Here is a 21,402-nt window from a genome sequence, read left to right as displayed (position 1 = left end):
AAAGATTCAATTGCTAGTTAAATCCTAAGACATTTACAAGACCTGTATCAAATTACACTACTCATGGAGCACTTTAAGTGAAATGTATGAGATGAGAAAGTTTTCCCATTTTAAGTCATTTTTCTTCCACTTTAACTTCTTTGCCATTTATTTTAGGAAAGGAAAAAAAATTTGACTTAAGGTACACACGTGTGCCTTGATAATTAACATGATGTCCAAATTTATAAATTTAAATTCTTTGAAGTGTTTTTTAATAAGTGTCATTTGATTATGCGTGCAGTTTGCTGTGGTGGATTATGATCCAGGCACTCATGACTTGAAGACAAGAAGTTTGCATTACTTTGAAGATGACAAAATAACCAAGGTAATAGAATTTATTATTAAAACCTCTGCAGTGGTAACCAAAATTTTAAATTATCAAAAAATGTTGTCTTCACAGCAAGAATGGTTATGATTCAAATAAAAGCTATTGTTAAGTAAAGTAAAGGTGAAGTCTGTTCTAGAACCAAAAGACTCCATCAGTTTAGTGGTGAATATGTAATGGCTGATCACTTTCAAGCAGTCCATTCAAAGTTGGTTTATACAGCAGAAAAATTGCCCACCAACCCACCAACCCACCAACCCACCAACAAAGAGGTACAAATCCAAAACGTTTGCTAGGGTAAACTATATGTGTCATGTTGTTTAGGGACCTGTCTGTTTAAAAGTTTTGGGGTCAAAGCCATCTTTGCCCCAAAACTTGAAAAAAACTTGGTTCTGTATCACTTTCTTCATGTTGTAAAATAGGTTTTGTATGTTCACCATTCCTGATATTCCTGCTTTGTAAATGGCAACATGAATTCATATTCACATGTTAAATAATGAGACAGATGGTACTTTCTTAATTTAACAGTCATTTTGTATTCCTTGTATCACACTACAGAGTTGCAATCAAGAGTATTTTCGGCCTCCTGTGGTGTGTGTGGATCCTGATCGACGCTGTGCAGTGATGCTTATCTATGGCACACATATTGTGGTTTTACCATTTAGACAAGAAGGAGTATTGGATGAACACGAGCAGGAAGGAACTTTTACAGCAAGGTATGATATATGTGCACAAATGACCTGATTTTTGTAACAATATATCCAAAAAGCATCATGGGACTTACTCTGTAGATGGGTGTATAGATCTACCAAGTATAATTAAATTTGGTCATAGCCAGGTAAGTGATGTGATGATGTCACCAAAAACAATCACAACAATAAATAAAAAACAACAACAATGTGCAGTCTGGAAGCATTACATTAGGGTAAACTATTCCAACCTCTCTTTCAATAATGACCCCATGGCAGGGCAGAACAGTCATTCATTTGTTAATTTTACAGCAACTTCTTGAGACACAAAGTATGCAGTGGTGAAGCAAACAAATTTAAGTGATGGCCATGCTTTTTAAACTATAGATTGAATTTCTTCTTGATTCAGCCTTCACAGTCATTACAGGGTACATGTTTATTTGGTTAAATTTGTGCCTTATGAGTAATGGAGATTGTGTATGGCCTAACTTCAGAATTTTTTAAAGGAGTTTTATTTTCAGATTGGGAATTAGGAATTGTTTGTGTTTTGTGGAAATACTTTTTAGGGGCCAGGATGTCTGAAATTTATGCTGTGAACTAATTTTTGCCATTGAAGGTAGTGTTGTGTTTCATGTACTTCTCTGTGGGAATGGATTTCTGTAGATTGAGGAGAATCTACAAAAATTTTGACCTACAAAATGTTTGTTTTTGTTATGTTCTGTTTCAGTGGTGATCGATCTCCTTTGTTACCAAGTTACACCATCAACCTCAAGGACATTCATGAAAAGTTGTGCAACATTATAGATATTCAATTTCTTCATGGTTATTATGAACCTACCTTGTTAATACTTTATGAACCACTGCAAACTTGGCCAGGGTGAGTAAATCATTGTATTTTACAGTGCTGGTAATTTGGTTAGTGTTTGTCTGACCAAAAGTTATGGCCTTATTTTTTTTTAAGAATTCGCTTGAGGGAGTGCAGAAATTGTTAATAGTTTACTTTTATTTGTGGAATAAGAGTGTTTCATTTTATGTGACCATCTACCCTTTTGATGTAGAAATATGAAGTCTTCTTCAATTTTGGGCACAAAAATTCACAGTTGTTCCCAAGAAAAATGGGTTTCAAATGGCAAATGTTACCTTGCTTAGGGTGAGGGTTAGGGTTAGGGTTAGTCAGACAGTCTGGGAAGTCACTAGTAATTATTGCAATGAAACTAAAACTAAACTGTGTGTGTAAATCATACAAAATTGTTGCCAGCTTTTTTTTAGCTTCAGAGGTACCAGGCTTTCTAATAAGTGAAGTGAGTGCTGGACTCAGCACCAAAAACTCTGTTTGAAGCCAGTTTATTATGAATGGAAGTAATGGGATAATAAGAGGGAAATTGTTTTTCTTACTTTTCTCATGCGGGTGCTTTACCAAGGAAACCACTTTCTTCAAATCTTGTTGAAAGTGCTGCTATGGTTACATTTGCTTTATTATTTCTATTTATGGCTTGGCTACATATCACTGGCTTCAATTGCACAACAATGGTATGAATAATTTTCTGACAAGCATTCAAGGACTTGTAAGCTATAAGGATGTATACAGTTACATTAAAGTGAAGTAGTCCATTTATTCCATTTGTTTATTTGTTTGTTATTAGCCGTCTTGCCATGCGACATGACACATGTGCTTTGGTAGCTGTCTCCCTGAATTTATCTCAGCGCACTCATCCAGTTGTGTGGTCCCTGAATAATCTGCCATTTGATTGTAGTCAAGTTCTTGCTGTACCTAAGCCAATTGGTAGGTTAAAAATAGGAATAATACATCAGTTTTGGGGAATACAAGTCAACTTTATTTATTTATTTATTTAATCTGTTGGTATTTCTCCTGTAAGGAACATATACATACACCAAAGAACAAGTCTTGCCATAATTATGACAAAGAATTCAAGTCAAGGAGTTTTCTCCATTATTTATACTGTTACAGGATAGATTTAACTTTTTAAGATTACCTTTGTTGACAGGCATGGGATTTTTTCAGGAAGAGGTTTGCACTCATTTCATTGGTTTAGTTTTAGGTTTGCATTTGACTAAACTGTTATTTTTTTATTGGGCAGGAGGAGTATTGGTTTGTGCTACAAACTCTCTGCTGTACCTTAATCAGAGTGTTCCACCATATGGTGTGTCATTAAACAGCATAGCTGAACACAGCACAGACTTTCCTCTAAGTAAATACAAACTTTTTTTGTTCAAGCATAAATGTTATACATTTAATATTGAATTTTTTAGTAATGTATTTGGACAGGCAACATTTTTTCTTTTAATTACTCCACTGAGAAATATAAATTTTAATTAAAATGAGTGAGGCAGGTATTTTTGGTGGAAAAGTGCAAAACAGCAGGACCAGTTGTCGTCAAGCCTCTAAGCAGATCATGTCCTAGATGACAGCTTGAATTAAGCCAAAGCTGCTTTTTCTGATTTGCAATCTATGTATGTTGTCATGATGAGTGTAGCCAAGCAAGTTATTGTATTTTTCAGAGGTTCAAGAGGGTGTGGTGATCACCCTGGATGGTGCCCAGACTTTGTTTATATCATCAGACAAACTGGTCTTTTCACTTAAGGGGGGAGAAATGTGAGTTCATCATAAAAGTATTGAATGTAATGCTGAATTATATTTATGTAGGTTTTGATGGGCTGGTTGAAGTGTAAAAATACCACTCTGACTCATAAAAAGTAATTTAACATGCATTTTCCAACTGGTTCAACTTATGCATAAACCATGGTTATCATTAATGGAGTATTTAACCCTTTTGACCCCTTTAGAGTGATTGGTATCAAATTTCTCCTTACAGTATCACCCCTGAATCAAACATTAAGTTCATGAGAATAGAGTAAAAGATCACAACTTAGAGAACCTATTGATAGGTGAAGAAATTCTCCTTGTCAGCACCATAGGAAATGTATAGAGAACAGTCTGGAGAATATTCACACTGATGTCAGGGTGCAAAGAATTAAATGTCAGAAAATCTTTGTCATGATGTGCATCATTGAGTTGCATAAAACATTTTCAAATGGTTTCCTTTATAAATGAATCCCTTGTGGGAAAGAAAGAACACTTTTTCAAAATGTCAGTATGAACTTGAGCAATGAGATGTGATAAACATAGACTGTGAAAATCTTCCTAATTACCTTGAAATCGATAATGGGAAGACATGTTTTAAATTCATATCTATATTGTTTTTCTCCCATATGTAGTTACGTTGTAACCTTGGTAACTGATGGAGTGCGGAGTGTACGGGGCTTTAATTTTGACAAAGCAGCAGCAAGTGTGCTTACTTCCTGTGTATGTAACAAATTTACTATGATAATTAAACTTTCTTTGTAAGTATTATGATACGATTTTATGCAGTGAGAAGTTACAGTATGGTTGCATTTACAACAATAGGGGCCTTTGGCAAAGGAAATCAACACACAAATCCAAAGTTGTTTAAATTGCACTGGCTTTTCTTTGTGATTTTTAGTTTGCATCATTTTGTGTAGGTCCTTCCAACCAGTTGTCATGGCTAAAATTCATCTTGCAGTGGCTCAAATCTGAAGATCATTTTTATTTAGTGTGGTACAGATTTTCATATTTTTGGCCTCCTCTAAGAATCAGTCACATAAATTATTCTTCTGTTTTCATTCAGACAGTTAAGAAAACTTAACAAGATCAGTTGGGTCTGCTTAGGGACAAAGACCAGAAAAAGTTGTTGCGCCTTCTTTTTCTCCTGTCTATTCTTTTTTTACTTACCATATCACAACTTTTGGATAGTTTTCATCAGTGGCACAGGAATATTTTGAGACACATGAACTGATCTGCAAAAAGTTGTTTTTGTTGCTACAACTTTATAGTTAAGTCAGTTGTTGTATTCTTCATTCTGGAAATATTTACCTCTGTCATCTGAAGAACATTTTTTGATATTTTGCAGCAAATCTCTCCTACTATGATACCTTACTTAGTTTTCCCTCATGAAACTTATTTTTACTCTAAATTTTTTTTCTAGGGATCATACTTTCTGTAGGTCTTATAGCTGTTTTTGTGTGTATTTCCTTCAGGTTTGTGAGTGTGGAAATGGGTATTTATTTCTTGGATCTCGACTTGGCAACTCAATCCTTGTCAAATACACTGAAAAGGAGGAACTAGGTAATAAAAAGGCAATTGAATCAATTGTAGATGTTTTCTGGATGAAGACATTTCTACTCTCTCTTGTTCCCCTTGAAGAAAAATAATGGTATCCAAATTGGATTATGTTGGGATGTTGTAGTTAATAAAAACCACTAGCCTAAGGTTTAATTAAGAACCATTTTCAGTACACAAACTAATTGATGAAGTATTGTGGCATTTGATATCAAGAGTACTTTTGATTTGTGCCTTATTCCACATCAAGAAATGACAACATTTTTGATGGCAATTCAAACAGATCTCTCATAATGGTGTAATCAGTACCTGATAAAGATATTTTATGTGTGGGCAGTGTTAGATACACTTCAAAAGGTTCTCCAGTAACATACTATTTGTAACACACCTCACCCAATACCAGCTTCAGAGCAGTAGAAATTTAAAAAAACTACAGATGGGTAGCATGAAGCTCTCCAGCACTCATCCAGACAAGCAGCTAGAATACCATATTTCTGTATAACTTAACATTTCGTGGTCCTTTCTTTGCTCTTTGTCAGGTACAGAGCCAGATTTGTTCTCACCAGGAGTAAGTTTCTGATGCCTTCAATTGAAGTCTGTTCAGCCTTACTCATAGTAATTAAATATTGGTAATAACATGATTTCGAGTGTAATTTGGTGTAAAAAAGCATGAGCAAATTTCTCTAAGGCAACAAAATTTGTAGTCTTTGAAAAATTTACAAGTGTTTATTACAACAAATTGCAAGATAAATCATGTTATAACTTGTCAATAATGTACATGAAAAACCATTGCAGAAACCCAAACAAAATTTTGAAAGCTTGCATGTACTATTTGTAATTTGCTCTCATGTTACAACTTTGCACTCATGTTACACGAGAATGCTTGTCTTCAGCCAATTAGATTGGTGAAACTTTTTCATGTGCATTATTACAGCTGATTAACTCTTCTAATGAATACAAAACCTCTACTTTAACAAAACATGGTACAATAATTATGTACTCATGGAAACTACTTGATGTTCTACATATGCACGTTATGTTCGCATGCATCAAGTTGATGATAAAATTCCTTGCAAAAATCTAGATAATTGGAAAAAATTGCTGTAACATAGCATGCCTGCAAATTTGACCAGATCCTGTGTAAATGAATAGACTCTTCAGAGCCTAAGTGGACAACATGACAGGAAACTGAACTCAGCAGCTGTGAAGAAATCAGTAAGCACTAAATACATGCAATTACCTAACAGAGTACTGGTGAAATAAGTCTTATTTTAAACGTGACAAGAGAACAGAGCAATATTTACATTTGCTACAAGGAATTCAAACATTTGCAAATATAGCAAAGTTCAGACTATCATTTCTTCAGTATGCTTTGTGGTGATAACTTAGTATTTTGGTACTTACCACTCAAGCTAAGCCTTCTATATGAGAGAATGAATGGAGTGGTATGTTTTTTAGATGGACCCCCCACAAGCCAAAAGAAGAAGACTGGACACAGATTACACATATGCTTTAGGTCTGTAGCCAGATGTCTCTGTCGTGCTCTTTGATTTTGTCCTGCATGGTGTCTTTCACTCTTGCTGCTTTGAACATAACTACATCCACAAGGAATCCTGTAAACTAGGCTATCTTATGATCCCAGTTTGATAGCATATTTTGGCTGTACTAGGTCTGATGGTAGCATGGTCTGTGATTTGAAAACAGCATATACCAGTGTGCCATGATTTAGAAAGCTGCAGCTGTGAATAACCACAACCTTTTCGCAATTTATTTATTTATGTTTGTGTATGTCTTTGACAGATGATCTGGACGAGTTGGAAGTGTATGGTAAAGAAGAACAATCTGGGGTGAAGCTCACATCATACTCATTTGAAGTGAGTTTGTTACATTTGACATACATACTTGTCAACTCTGTGGAAGTGAATGATTGTCACTGAGAGAAGTATTGCCAGCTCAAATACATGTAGTTTGAATCTGCCAGGTAAGCCAGGTTAAGGAAAAAATATATTGCACCTACCTTAATTAAGATACCATTGTCTCATTGACAGGTATGTGACAGTTTGCTCAACATTGGACCTTGCACTAGTGTTGATATGGGAGAGCCTGCATTTCTTTCGGTGAGCTTTTGGGATCAGAGTTTTGTCTCGGAAGTAGTTTTCATAGTATGATCTATATTTTGTTTGCTATCCTCCTTACAACATTAGAGATAAGACAGGCAAATAAAGCAATATAAATAAGTTTCTGAAAGTTCATGGAAAGGGGAAGAAATTATTGCATCGTTAATGCTTGTAAATTGTGCAAGAGTCTTATCTTTATGCTCTCAATAGCAAATTAACCTCCAGAAGTTGGTGCAGGGTATGAAGTTTGAAAACTAAATTCAATCAATTCCAATCACTTAACAGAAAACATGCGTTTATATCTTATTTTTAGTTACGCTTATTTTCAAAGAACTAACAATTTCATTTTGCTTTTGAATTGACATGTTCTTCATTGTCGTCAACAGGAAGAGGTTTGTAATTTTCATCATCTCTATCTATGTGTATTCTACAAATTAGCATGCATGTAATTGTTGTTTTAATGGTGATATCTGTTTTGCTCTAATTTATATTAAGAAGTAAAAATGCAATCCTTATGATTTAACAACTATTTCCCTGTTTCACAAAAAGTGGTTATTTTATTACGGCATAGAGAGTATGCAGGTGTTTTATGTGTACTGTTTAACCTCATGCAGCTATTTTGTTACTACTCTGCAGTTTTCTGGTGGTAAGGAGCTGGATTTGGAACTTGTTTCATGTTCTGGGTATGGAAAAAATGGTGCATTATCAGTTCTACAGGTGTTGTAAATGTCTTTTTGTTTTATTTATTTATTAGTTTTATATATATATATATATATATATATATATATATATATGAGATTCAGCAAGTCTGCATTTCCTTCTTAAAATAAAACTTTGTGGGGTTAAGACTTAGAAGACCTGTAATGGAAGATAAACTTCTGAAAATTGACTGTTGAAATAAAATTTAGGTTCTTGTTTTCTGAGACAAAAGCAATATTAACCAACTAGTCCCCAAGTGTTCATACATATCTCTGCTGGAAGCTTAGGAAATTTAGCGGTACATGAAAAACTTTACTTGCTTAGAGTCATTAAAGAAAAATATCAATTAATGTATTTCTAATGTCTACTGAAGAAGATGCAGTAGAACAAAATCATTTGAAGGCATTGAACAACAAAAATGAGTAAAAGATGTGATTGAATAAGAAGTCTCAACTTGATATTTGAATTTTGAATAAGAATGAATTTAACATGGTGATATGATGAAGAATCATTAATTTGAATATGAAATTTGAATGTGAATTGGTTCATTACTCTTACTGTAGTGTTAAATGTAATTGATCTAAATGTTAATCCATATAGATATGAGTGTGTGTCATTATAGCATGTTAATCTTTTGGTGTTCATTCAAATTATTTCTTATTTTTAGCGAAGTGTGAGACCTCAAGTTGTGACAACATTTGAGCTTCCTGGTTGTGTTGACATGTGGACAGTTTTGTCTGGTGAACAGGTCTGTTAAAAACAGGAGAATAAATTTCATTACAGACAAGTACAAGATTTACTACATTGTGGAACGTTGGTGTACAATTGAAATATAAGTTCCCTCTATTCAATGTTCACACTGTTTTTGCCAATAGTTTGGCAGTCAAGTGTATTTACTGAACTGCTCAATCCCTCACCAACAGGTTTTCTTTGACTCTACAACTTGCAATGCTTGCTTTTATTAATGGTTTCTTTAAAAAAAAACTCGTAAGGATGTGTCTTGGTTATGGTAATTAATGAAAGGCAATCTTCTAAATCTCTGGGAAACACAAGGCAGTCATCCAGACATCTTGAAGGAGAAAGGGGAAGAGAATTAGGTCATAAGAAATTACATTGTGGGTGGCTTGCATTGCAAGTTGAAGCTCTCAACCTGTTACTAGTTTATTTTTTATGACATTAGTGATGATATACAAATGATTATATTTATTAAGTGATTATTTAATCTTAATAACGAGGTTCTTACAGATTCTTGAAGAACCTGGAAAGCCCTGGAATTTTATTTTGACATTTTCCAGAACTGGAAAGTCCTTGAAAAAGACTACAGGTCCTAGAAAATCCTGGAAATCCGCTAAACTCAAGCAATAAAGTTTTTTAGAATTTATGAATTTAGAGCATCAAGAGAATTAATTGTGAATTCTCGGGTATGAGAGGGTTTAAGGTGAAATTTGCAACCCCTGGAAAAATCAATATGAGTCCAGGAGAGTCCTGGAAAAGTCCTTGAAATTTGTTTCTGAAAGAGGGTATGAAATCTGTAGTAAATATAATTTTGCCTTGAAACATTTCTTGGGTGACTTCACCCTGAAGAGTCAGCCACTATTATTGGCAAGAGGGAGGGTATAGTTGGCTTGGAACATTCCCTAAACATAGTTGCTTCTTTGCTTTATACAATTGCCTAGGGTGACAACAGCTATCATTCATTCCTACTGCTCAGCAGAGAGGATTCTAGCATGGTAGGTATTTAGTGAGAATCTTGTGGAATACTGTTCATCAATATACACCACACAGGTGAATACTGCTTTTCACACATGCTGACTGGCTGGTTCAGATATGTTTGCGAGAACCATTCACCCTCAAGCAGTAGAAGAGACAAAATTGCACCAAGTTGCAATAAGAAAACATTGTGATATTAAATTAATTTAATTAGTACCATAAATGACCCACATCAGCCCCTTTCTCTCACTTTTAAGCTGCACTGCCTGTATCAGGTATTTAGGACTACAATGGTTAGTGCATGTAATTTTTTCTTTGATCAGGCATTTAAATACCATTTTTACTCCAATGAAGGTGTTAAAGACAGAACAAGAGATTATGGAGCTTGATCACTCAGGCTTTACTTCCCAGTACCCCACTGTTTTTGCTGGAAATCTTGGGAATGGAAAGTACATCTTGCAGGTTGTTATTGTTACCTTGAGGTGTTTGGTCACAAGTAGCTGAAAGTAGACAGACAGAATAAGGGTTTATGTTCACACTTTGTATAATTGCATGTAATTTACAATTTGACTAAAAGAAGTATCAAAGAAAAAAGGTGCTAGTTTTAGGGATATGTTTTTCATACAGAAAGTTATAGTTTTTTCACTAGTTATATTTATTACCAGTAAGTAAGTTAAGGTTTATATGTAATTTTAGAGATTTTATGAGGCGATAACTTTTGCAATTTTTATTTTGTTTCTTTTAAAAAAAAGGTACCTTCAATTTCTATGATGATGATGATGATGATGATGATGATGTCAAATTTAGACGCTAGAGAAATTAAATTAATTCTTTGCAAGCCATTGACTCTCAAATGTAAATATTAATAATTATCTTTCTATTTATTAGGTAACTCCTCAAGGTGTTAGCTTGTTAGAAGGAGGTGAGGATGACCTCTACTTTATCAAATTGTTTTATTTTTGACTATGTTGTCTGTTTCTAAAACCAAAATCATTTTCTTTGTTCTTAGAAGTAATTATGCTTATGAATGTGTTGAAGTTTTGTTTGGTTGTATTTTATTTAGTAACACAGTTGTATCACATTTCACTGGATGCTGGCTTGTCATCAATTGTCTGGTGTTCACTGTCTGATCCTTATGCAGTCATGATGACAGCAGATGGTTCCATTATTTTACTTGAGTTTACATTGGAAGGTACAGAACCTAAGGTGAAGATATCCAGGCCACAGATAAACCAAGTAAGCATTCAGAACAAGAAGGCCGACATTTCCTTCACCTAATTAAATCCTGTGTTGGTAAGGTTAAATTCAAATGAGTACCTAAGCTGTTTATTTGAATTGCTTTTAATTAGGGATGCACTGTCTGTGGTGATAACATCAGTTCTGTAACTTATAGTGAAATCAGCTGTAAGTGAAAGTGACTCCATTTGACTATGACTTATACTACTCAGAGACAACCTTTAATATGCAAACATCTGTTTTTAGGGGGGGAAAGTCTGCGCCTGCTGTGCATATAGAGATGTCAGTGGTATCTTTTCCACAGAGAAGGTGGACCAGTCACTCAGAAAAGTTCAACGTCAAACCAGTACTCCCACCACTCCCAAAAGGTAGATCAAATTTGGTAGAGCAAAATAATTTTAAAAAAATAAGGTTACTTTTTAGTATCATGCTATACATATAATTTTACTTTTAGGTTATCATCTCATACCTATTAATGGTCTACATGGTTTATGACTGTATTGGTGTTTTTTCATCCAAAATTGTACTAGATCATTGTAGTTATATAATTATTACTATTGACAGTAAGCATTTATAGAATAACATCTCTTCTGTGCTCTCGCAATGAGCATATTTTGACATATTTTACGGAAAAGCATATCATTTTGGTAACAGAAATGGTCAATTATTCTATTTTTTTTTTATTAAAATTATTTTCATACATTTTTCTTAGCATTTACTACCAGCTAGCTTTTTGAATGGTTATAGCTTGATGCACTGCCCAAAGTTTCAGTCATTTTGATTGCCATGGCATTTAGAAAAAGATTTGGGGGTTAATACTCCATTGCAAGTTGCCAGTAGTGAACAGCATTTGGCTTTCATGTAGCAAGTTGTTGTGTTTTTGTTACTCTGCGTGTGTTTGTTGTCAAATGTTAAATTGAGATAAATGTTTACATAAAATTTTAGGAAGTGGTACTCAAATAATCCTCTATGTTTTTTTACCTTTTTTTAGTAGCTTAAATTGTATTCATGGCAACCAATGCATGATTTAAATTAGTCAAATTGACTCTTTTAAAAAGTGGCAGATTGAGCCCTTTGATTGCTTGTGTTTGGCAGAATCTGTTGGAAATGATTTTGGCAGGTCGCTCAGAGTATAACATGCTTTTTTTCAGCCTGTTACAGCTCTTAAGCTCTTCTCATGGAATGCTTTTCAATTCAAAGATTATTCCTTGCCTTGATTATAGTACCATGAGAGATATCCAAATTTGTGGCTGTGATGTAAGATGCAATAAAACATGTGAAATGTTCTCTTACATTGTTGCTCATTAAATCTTCAGTATGGATGTGTTAGATGAGGATGAACTGTTGTATGGAGAATCATCTTTGCCATTTACGTCTGATGAAGAAGCACAAGAACAGAAGAACGTAAATGACAGGTCAGTTGCTGGCTTTGGTGTTTAAACACTTGTTTTCCATTTATTTCACCACAGGAAGGCTGGGTATTCCTTTTACTAAGGAAAATGTCGGAACTTTTTGAGTTCAAAACCATTTTTAACTAGTGGATTTATTATTTTTCTCGCAAGCTGCCATTAATGCCTAAAATTGTGTGTAAGGAATTTTTTTTGTTGGTAATACTATGTGTTTGAAATGTAGTTTTAAGATATTTAATTATGGTGAAAATGAACTAATACTTGATTGGCATTATGTTATCATGATCTTTTTAAAAGGGATATAAGCTTAGTTAAAGCAGAAGGCTTTTTTTTAATTTTTTTTTTATTTTACATCTTAGTGCTAGTTACATTGTAAACCTCGCTCTTATGTAAGACCTTTTCCGCACTGCCAAACATTTTTCTAGCATTTTTTGTACCACATTGCCATAACTATGCTGGTTCTAATTGAATTCACAACATTTCTTTGAAACTGATCCTTACTAACCTCCCTTATCTCATTTTATGGACAATTTAGAATCTTATAGACTATAGTCAAAGGTACTCACTCAAATGGTGTCAATGATGTCACTCCTTTGAAAATATAAGCTACAGGAGAAAAAATCTCCACCCATTTAATACTTGTTGTTATTCACTTATTTGTTCTGCATGTCAGTGTTTCTAGTCTATTGGTTTATGTGGAAAAGAATGTTCTTTACTTAAATTCTTGTCTGTCTTTGTAGTGTTTTCACTGGGGAATCAAATGCTGAAACAGTGAATCCAACATGGTGGTGTGTTGTTTGTCGTGATAATGGTGTCTTGGAGATTTACACTTTACCTGATTTCAAGTTGGTTTTCTTGGTTAAGAATTTCAATATGGCTCCAAGAGTGCTCGTGGACAGTGGGTCTGCTTCTGGTGTAAGGTAATGAACTGTTTGTGCCTGTGGGTCATCTGCATTATTGAGATTTAAATAAACAAGGAGTTGTGTTTATTTGTTTTATCTTTAAAAGCTGTTTGTAGCAGCCTCTTAGAGTCCCAACACTTCCTGCAGTCTCAGATTGTTCAGTTGTAGAACTTCATGTACCATCAGGGATAATCACATTGAATCAAAGGGAAAACTATCAGAACTCACCAGTTTGTTCTAAAATTTAACTGTGCTGATGTGAAATATCCTGAAAGTATAGAAGAATTGAGGTGATTGCAATGTTATCAAAACTTGTGCGGGTAATGTTTTTTGAAGTTTACATGAGTTTGACAAAAACTCTCATTTGGAAACTGTCTTGGTTGTCTGCTTGCAGTTTAATAGACTTTCCTCTTTTATTTTGAAGAGTTAAAGTATATTTTAAAAAGAATGATCGCATTTTGTGGATACAAGATTACCTTTCAAAGTGCTATCTTTTTGTCAGGCTTTTACTGAATCAAATCATATGTCAAGAAAATATCGTCCTATCTGCTTTGATTCATTTGCTATAACTGATCAACAAGTCCAGAAAAAAAGTTAATTAACATTATAACAATGATGTTTTAGAGAATTGAAAAACAGTAATTATTAGTAGGGTCAGAAATTCCAGTATCTTGCTGTAAGGTGTTCTGCCTCAATGCACCTCTCCAGCCTAGAGGACCCTTTTAGCTTTAGGTTTAATATTGACTATGACCTCATGGGTCAAAGAGTGGAAAATTGCATGGTTTGGTTTCACTGAGGAACTGAATATTGGCCTGTGGTTGTTTCTAGCACACCATTTCATTCCATCAGGATTTTACATTCCCATGAAGGGTACCAGGAAGTTATCATTGTTTTGAAGACTTTGTCATCTCTAATTTCCAATCTTTTTTATTTATTTTTGAAAGTATCACAGGCAGTGTCGGTCAGGAGGATTCTTCACCTGTCAGGGAAATCTTACTAGCAGGCTTAGGGCACAAAAACAGCAGACCTATGCTTATTGCACTTGTGGAACAGGAACTTTTGGTATATGAAGCATTCACTTTCACTGAAGCTTCTGTAGAAAGTCACCTTAACTTAAGGTTCAAGAAGGTTGGTTTCAGTTTCTTGTGTCATAGAATATCTAATATGTGATACAACAGGAGGAGAAGGGCTCTTTTGCTAGATTTTTATTGCAGTGTATCTGACTAATAAAGAAGTTAAAACTTTCTCAAATAGCACCAGAGACATTTTCTACCAAGATTTGTAATTGAAGGGGACAGTGTTTGTTTTACATTTATTGCAACATATTTTTTGGTATTGAACTTAAAAAATTATTAAGATTCCCCTGAGAGCCTTCAGTTAGTGCTTTTAATGTGTGGATAAATTATGATTAAAATGATATCTTAGTTCAGTGAAGTATTTTGAAGATACTGTACTCGGTTTATGATGCAGCTTATGATAAAATTGATTGAATGTATACGTACTTATTTTCTTTAAAATGCAAAAGCAGCATGTATATGTATTTTGAACCTCACTCCATTTATGAGTAGGATGGTATATCTATTCTTAGTAGCACGTGTGAGACAGTTTTGGTTGGAATTAAACATTGACTGAAGATGAATTGCTTAAAACATAGCTTTAAAATCATATCTCTTTTTTATCAGGTCCAACACAATCTGCTTCTGCGTGACAAGAAATCAAAGCAGCAAAAAGTAAAGCAGGTGGATGGTATTCAAGGTAAATGTTTAATAATAAACCTAATTACGGAGCATTTTGGGCACTTAGTGGATTAAATTTTGCCTTCATGATCTATGTTGCAGGGACAAAACCAAAAGTGTCCAGTCTCCGTGTCTTCAGTGATGTCTCATCTTATTCAGGGGTAAGTAACTTCGTCATCAAACTTACACTTGATTATTCATTGGTAAAGGTAAGTAGATTACACCCCTGAACATGCCTTGATGCTCAATAACATGGGATTGATGTTGTTTGAGTGAAATAAGTTATATAAGCGACATTCAGTGGGTTAGGAAACGTCATTTAATAATCATGGGTGTATGTTGTGTTTTCAGGTGTTTTTGTGTGGTTCCTACCCCTACTGGCTGTTTGTTACTAGTAGAGGTGCGCTGCGAACTCATCCGATGAACATTGATGGCGCTGTCACTTGCTTTGCCCCTTTCCATAATGTCAACTGTCCAAAGGGTTTTCTTTACTTCAACAAGAAGGTACACACAAGGCTTGTCGCGCAACACACTTTGTACCCTTGTCCTGTTGCTTGGTAGGAAAGTAGACATGTTGTGTAACGAGCTTAAACGACTTTTGCTAAGAAGACCAGACTAATCTATTTACATGTGTATACAGTCTTCACAGATTATAGTTCTACATGTTCATCAGGAAATGTAATGTTGTAGATTTGAGCTAGGAAAGACGTTTGTACTAATACTTCGGTCAAGTTGATGATACTTCCCTTTGAGAACAATCAGGTCTCTCTGGGTCAAATAGCCAACAAGATCCTTTGGGGAAAATAAGGGAAATGAATTTAGGGGGCAACTTTCTAAAGAAACTGTGGTGCTATGTCGGTGGAAGAGTACAACAGGGTTATTTTTGTATTATCAACTTAGTTGATGGCGTAAATTACAGAGTTTGAAAGCTGACGTTTCGAAACATCAGCTTTCAAACTCTTTACAGTGGCCAATTTACGCCATTAACTCAGTTAATAATACCAAATTACCCTGTAAAACAAGGCGGTCACTTTTCAGAACCGTTGTGGTAAAGTGTTGTGCTAAACAGCGACCTGTTAAGTTTGCTTTTTTTAATTTGTGTTTCATTGTTTCCTTTACAGGGGGAGTTAAGAATTTCAGTTCTCCCAACCCATCTTAGTTACGATGCCCCGTGGCCTGTAAGGAAGGTTCCTCTGAGATGCACTCCTCATTTTGTGACTTACAACAGAGAAAGCAAGGTACTGCGGGTCACATTTCAAAGATATACCACCAGTGTCAGTTTGTTAGTTGTAGTGAGCTTTTTTCTTCAGTTGTCAGAGTAGCTGAAAACTTCTCACATTTTTAGATCACGACTGAAAGACAATCATTGCAAGCTTGACGTCTGAAGACTCTTAAATGTGATACACCACCCAACATTCAAAATTCGAAAAGTGAAAACAACGATTCCACCGATCACATTGACATCTCTGTCATAAGCAAAAAACACAGGAGGACCACAACACGATGCAAAATTAACAAATTTGATGGAATTTTGAAGTTTATGTGACCAAAAGTTCTTAATTTCCGTCTTCAATGATTCCTCATAAGTGGCGTTCCCCAAGTGTGGTTGCAGAAAATGAACGGGGGGAGGGGTAGGTAGGGAGGCTTAGCGAAAAAAATCATTCTTCCTTGTGTCTTGATTGAGTCATTGCTGTTGTGTCAGACATATGCAGTTGTCACAAGCTTGTCAGAACAAACTAAGAGAGTGGTCAAATTGAACACTGAGGATCATGAAGCTGAAGATATCGATAGAGGTAAGCGAGAACTGCATCCCTCGGCAGGCCTTCAAATTTTCATTATTTCATTCGAGGTTCCCTCAATCGTATTTGAGAATGTTCCACTGTGATAATATGATTGTACTTTCAGTTCATGAATATCGAGTAAAAAATTAAATAATAGAACCTGTCTAATTACAAAACTAAGTTGTCCAATTTCATTGTAGATTCAAGATTTGTATATCCAATTATTGACCGATTCAGCCTACAGCTTATCTCACCAGTTAGTTGGGAGATTATACCAGGCACACGGTTAGTAAGAAATGAAGATCTGTTTCCATTCTCGGTTTTTTTCTGTTTTTTGTTTCTTGTTTTTTCTTGCATAATTATTGACTTAGTAAAATATTTCCAATTTCATATGAACTTAATCAGCAGGTCTCAAACCTAGTGTCTTCATTTACTTCATGACAAAAATTTTCACATCAACATTCGAACTGACCATATGGTGCACGATTGGTTCAATGGTCTGACCAGTTTGAAGAAAAAAGGAAAAGTAATCCAAAGAAAAATCGAGAATTCATGGTGTTGAAAAATTCATTTCGATTGTACATAAAAGCAGCCTACAACCAATGAATCTAATGACGTTTTGATACATGGGGTGAAAACATTTCTTTATTTATTTATTTTTTTGCATAGTCATCCACTTTCTTATTCAACGATTGACCTTGTTTCAGAATTGAGATGGAGGACTGGGAACATGTCACCACCTGCAAGAATCTTATGCTAGCAAGTCAGGAGACTCATGCAGGTCACAAGGGTTTTATTTGTGTTGGCACAACTCATGTGTACGGTGAAGATATTACCTGCAGGGGACGGGTAGGTTTCTCTGATGGGTTGACATATTGCAAAAACAAAAACAAAAAAACGTATTGTCATATAACCGGCATCCAAGCAATTTTTATAGAATTTCCACTCAATAATTCTTTCAAATCTCTTGATAATATCAGAATTCTTCTAAGAATTGTTCAGTGACTTTCAAAATTATCTTTGCTCTCTAATGAACTAATTTTCTGAGGTTGAGCTTAACTTCTTCTTGACACAAATTAAACATTTTGTGGCGAGAATTTTCTTCTCATTTATCCACTCAACTTCCTTAACGCTTTTACGATGTGTTTTTTAAAATCTCCTTGACAAGATATATGCGTATTACCTTAGAATGAAAATTTCCGATTGACTTTTTGGTCGAAGGAGGTGATTATGATGTCACGACTTGAACAAGGATCGACCTTCTTCACATTTGGTGTTACTGTTTTTAAAAACAATTTTTTTCCAAACAGATTTTGATATTTGATATCATTGAAGTTGTCCCCGAGCCGGGCCAGCCATTGACCAAGAATAAGTTTAAGGTAACAGCGAGGATTTTGTTATGTCGATGTACACTGTTTAGCATTACAATTGATAGATTACAGGCAAGCATGCTGATTCTCCTTGCAATGGAAGTTCAAGATAGCTTATGAATTAAATCATAGAATAATGTTTGAGAAAAACTCAATCCTTTTTGTGTCTGCTGCATTTATAATGCATGCAGACACTTAGATAAGCTGTAAAACGCGCGACCAGCTACTTCATATACGACAAGATCTCGGATTTACTCTTGACGTTTCACTGCGGATTCCATTTGGTGATGTGATACATGACGTATGCACGGAGGGGTAATACTTTCGGCCTGTAATACTTTCGGCCTGTAATACTTTCGGGTGCAAACTTCGTTCCTCAGGGGAATAATCTATCCAATCGGATACGAGGAAAGGACAAAGGAAAGAGGTCGTGGCAAACTACCGATTTCCGGGAAGACTCGGAACCAATCAAATCTGAGAAAAGGACAAAGTCAAATCCGTCGAACTATGTGCTTTCGAAAAACGTTTGGGTTGCGTCGTATCGTCCTGATTTCGTTCGTCAAGCCAGGGTGTATTATTGCTTGCAAGGTGAGTGATCTTTTCGCTTTTCATATTTATGATGGATTTCTTAAAAGGTGTTTTCTCATTTTGCCACAGCATTCGCACTGGGTGTCATTCCGGCCGAGTGAAAGGTTTTGAAAGATGCTTTGAATTTGTAAATCGACTGAAGCTTTCTCGGCGCCAACACGATCACCGCCCGGCCATTTTGCAAGTGCTCAGGACGCAAAATAAGTTTTATGAGCCCCATTTGGGGAATGCAAAGTTCCTTCGGGGAACAATTGAGCTCCATTTGGGGAATGAAAAGCCCGTTAAGGGAATTATTAAGTCTCACTTGGGGATTACAAAGCCCAATGCGTGATATAATATGCCCTGTTTACGAAATGGATTTGGCAGAAGATACATGTATTTCACTACACACATGAAAACATCTAGGTAAAGTTTCCGCACAGCCCCATACTATTGTAAAACAAATCTGTTTTCCCAATGGAAATGTATTGTTTTTGTCATTGTTTTCTCTATTCAAGAGCTGAATGCATAATGTAGTATGGGGCTGTGCGGAAATTTTACCAACATCTATCACTAGACAAACATGTGCGAAAGCTGTGGCAATTTTATACAGAGGAGAGAAACCTAGAACTAGTATTCTTCATGATAATTACTATCTAAGCATCGCTATGAACAGATCTTTGCATACAGTTGTAAGGTATCAATGCTTTCAAAAATTGGAATCCTTCATCAAGATGAATCAAGTGCTCAATTGCTCCTTCACATTTCAACTGTCCAGAATTTGAAGATTTGCTATTTCCTTTGCACTTCCTAAGTGCAACTTGTGATTTTCCTGAGAGAATTTTCATTTGAAGCTTTTTTGTTTTGAAGAATATATTTTCAACATACATAGCAGCTCTCCTATCTGATCGTCTTAATTCAGATTTAAAAATGTCGCTATAATGAACATTAGCTAGTCTATCTTTATTTTCTGGTCGACTTTGACCAAGGAATATACCAGGATATGCTAACTCTTCAGAATATTGATCTCTGAATATACTTAAGGGTTTGTTTCCCTCTCCTGGTGCAACATTTAAAATACGTTGAGGCAGACTGTCTTCAAAGTAATGTGTGTTGGTCAACATGGTGTCAGTAACACCAGCAGGTGTTTCTGCTTCATCTTCAGTCCACTGATCATCATTATCATTACTGTCATTTCCATCCTGCTTATTGGAACCACTGCTCTTTTCTATTTCTTGTTCACTTTGATTTTCAGTATTAGTATCATCTAATAAACAGTTTGCAGTATACTGCACTCCCCAACCTTCATTTAGTGTTATTCCTTCCTGTCTGTAGAGGCTGCTGTTGTTGATTGATTTATAATGAATAAGTAAACAAATAAAAAATTATAATTCACCTAGGTAAGTTTTTTTTTTGGCATTTTGTTGTTATAGTTAAAATTTGTAGTAGTAGTCGTAGTCGTCGTCGTTTTTGATGCAGTGCTCCCTATGTTATTAGAAATTTTGAAATACATTATATTGCTATGAAACAAACTCAAAAGGTTCTTTTTCACTTGCAGTCAATGGAAGAACAAAAAGAAGAGATTGTTGGTTTCTTACACAATGTGTCTCCAACTAAAAAAAGTAGCAAGACATCTTACTTTGACATGTCCATACAAACCACCGATGGCTTAGTAAGAGGAGTCTGCGTCTCCGGAAGTAAATAGGAACACTTTGATCAAATGAGCAAAAAGAAATCTCCAATAAAACTTCGAAATTTTAGAATTGAAAGAGCAGGAGATGCAACCACAGTACTGATGAATAACAATGTACTGTTAGAGCCTACAAAAGAAATACCTTTTTCAAGAATTGAGTTGCCAAGTGCCAACAATATCCAATCAATTTCAGCTGCAAACACAAATCAAAGTATCACCATCAAAGCCAAACTTATTCAGATGTCATCAACAAAAAAAGTGAAGACCGAGTATGGTGAAAAAAAAAAGTTGTTTGCCTATCTTGTGGACCCACATGGAGCCATTAAGGTGACACTTTGGGAACAATTCTGTGGATCTCATTAATCCTGCTGAGCTACCTCAGAACTTTACCAATACAACAGCAGCAGCAGAAATACTTGGAGTGCGAAGTGTCACGGCATATCAAGCCTGCTGCAACTGTAACAAAAAGCTGGTAATAGAGACATCTCCCATACTAACCTGTTCAACTTGTGGGCTCAAGCAGAATATGAAGTCCACCATTCAACAATGTTATGGACAACTACTGGTACAAATTAAAGAATCGAAGATCACAGTGACCCTGTTCAACGACATCCTGCATGATATGCTAGCGTCACAAGGAAAGAGCACTCTTCCGATCACTGAAGAAACCATAACTACCTTTCTTCTAGAGTTACCAACTATAACCAGCATAACATTCAACAACAAACAAAAATAGTGGAGTCAGTGCAAATCTGAATAAAATGAACAATTTCCTGTCACACATCAGTGGAAATTACTACTGAATACCAAACGTTAATAATACCTGTTTTGTTACAGTTTGCAACAAACATTTTGTAGACACTGGTTTTAAGTGAAATGATTGTTTCTCTGACTGATAAACATTATTTACAAGTACACGTGCTGCTTTTTTTGGGATAATATTTCTGTTGCGTTACATTTCTGATACATT

At 35.2% G+C, this 21,402-nt stretch overlaps 1 protein-coding gene across 1 annotated transcript in view; it reads left to right on the top strand.

The window, feature by feature from the left end:
• The window catches only part of LOC131793057 (cleavage and polyadenylation specificity factor subunit 1-like), a 28,472-nt gene that overhangs the window by 1,808 nt on the left and 5,262 nt on the right, over window positions 1-21,402 (top strand). The window contains exons 4-34 of the mRNA XM_066163405.1: window positions 281-364; window positions 923-1,080; window positions 1,781-1,930; window positions 2,697-2,836; window positions 3,153-3,263; window positions 3,574-3,667; window positions 4,291-4,378; window positions 5,131-5,218; window positions 5,752-5,780; window positions 6,671-6,728; window positions 7,013-7,086; window positions 7,261-7,329; window positions 7,716-7,721; window positions 7,966-8,046; window positions 8,696-8,776; window positions 9,705-9,758; window positions 10,093-10,200; window positions 10,627-10,660; window positions 10,802-10,974; window positions 11,221-11,342; window positions 12,291-12,389; window positions 13,124-13,303; window positions 14,230-14,413; window positions 14,968-15,040; window positions 15,124-15,182; window positions 15,373-15,525; window positions 16,143-16,259; window positions 16,724-16,814; window positions 17,003-17,087; window positions 17,510-17,651; window positions 18,113-18,181. Coding sequence (XP_066019502.1) covers window positions 281-364; window positions 923-1,080; window positions 1,781-1,930; window positions 2,697-2,836; window positions 3,153-3,263; window positions 3,574-3,667; window positions 4,291-4,378; window positions 5,131-5,218; window positions 5,752-5,780; window positions 6,671-6,728; window positions 7,013-7,086; window positions 7,261-7,329; window positions 7,716-7,721; window positions 7,966-8,046; window positions 8,696-8,776; window positions 9,705-9,758; window positions 10,093-10,200; window positions 10,627-10,660; window positions 10,802-10,974; window positions 11,221-11,342; window positions 12,291-12,389; window positions 13,124-13,303; window positions 14,230-14,413; window positions 14,968-15,040; window positions 15,124-15,182; window positions 15,373-15,525; window positions 16,143-16,259; window positions 16,724-16,814; window positions 17,003-17,087; window positions 17,510-17,651; window positions 18,113-18,181 — 3,054 coding nt within the window. The remainder of the gene's footprint in view (window positions 1-280; window positions 365-922; window positions 1,081-1,780; window positions 1,931-2,696; window positions 2,837-3,152; window positions 3,264-3,573; window positions 3,668-4,290; window positions 4,379-5,130; window positions 5,219-5,751; window positions 5,781-6,670; window positions 6,729-7,012; window positions 7,087-7,260; window positions 7,330-7,715; window positions 7,722-7,965; window positions 8,047-8,695; window positions 8,777-9,704; window positions 9,759-10,092; window positions 10,201-10,626; window positions 10,661-10,801; window positions 10,975-11,220; window positions 11,343-12,290; window positions 12,390-13,123; window positions 13,304-14,229; window positions 14,414-14,967; window positions 15,041-15,123; window positions 15,183-15,372; window positions 15,526-16,142; window positions 16,260-16,723; window positions 16,815-17,002; window positions 17,088-17,509; window positions 17,652-18,112; window positions 18,182-21,402) is intronic.

This window comes from Pocillopora verrucosa, chromosome 3 (genome assembly GCF_036669915.1).
Source record: "Pocillopora verrucosa isolate sample1 chromosome 3, ASM3666991v2, whole genome shotgun sequence".
Lineage (NCBI taxonomy): Eukaryota > Metazoa > Cnidaria > Anthozoa > Scleractinia > Pocilloporidae > Pocillopora > Pocillopora verrucosa.
Note: the sequence above shows the minus strand (reverse complement) of the source record. Positions and strands in the feature narration are given on the sequence as shown.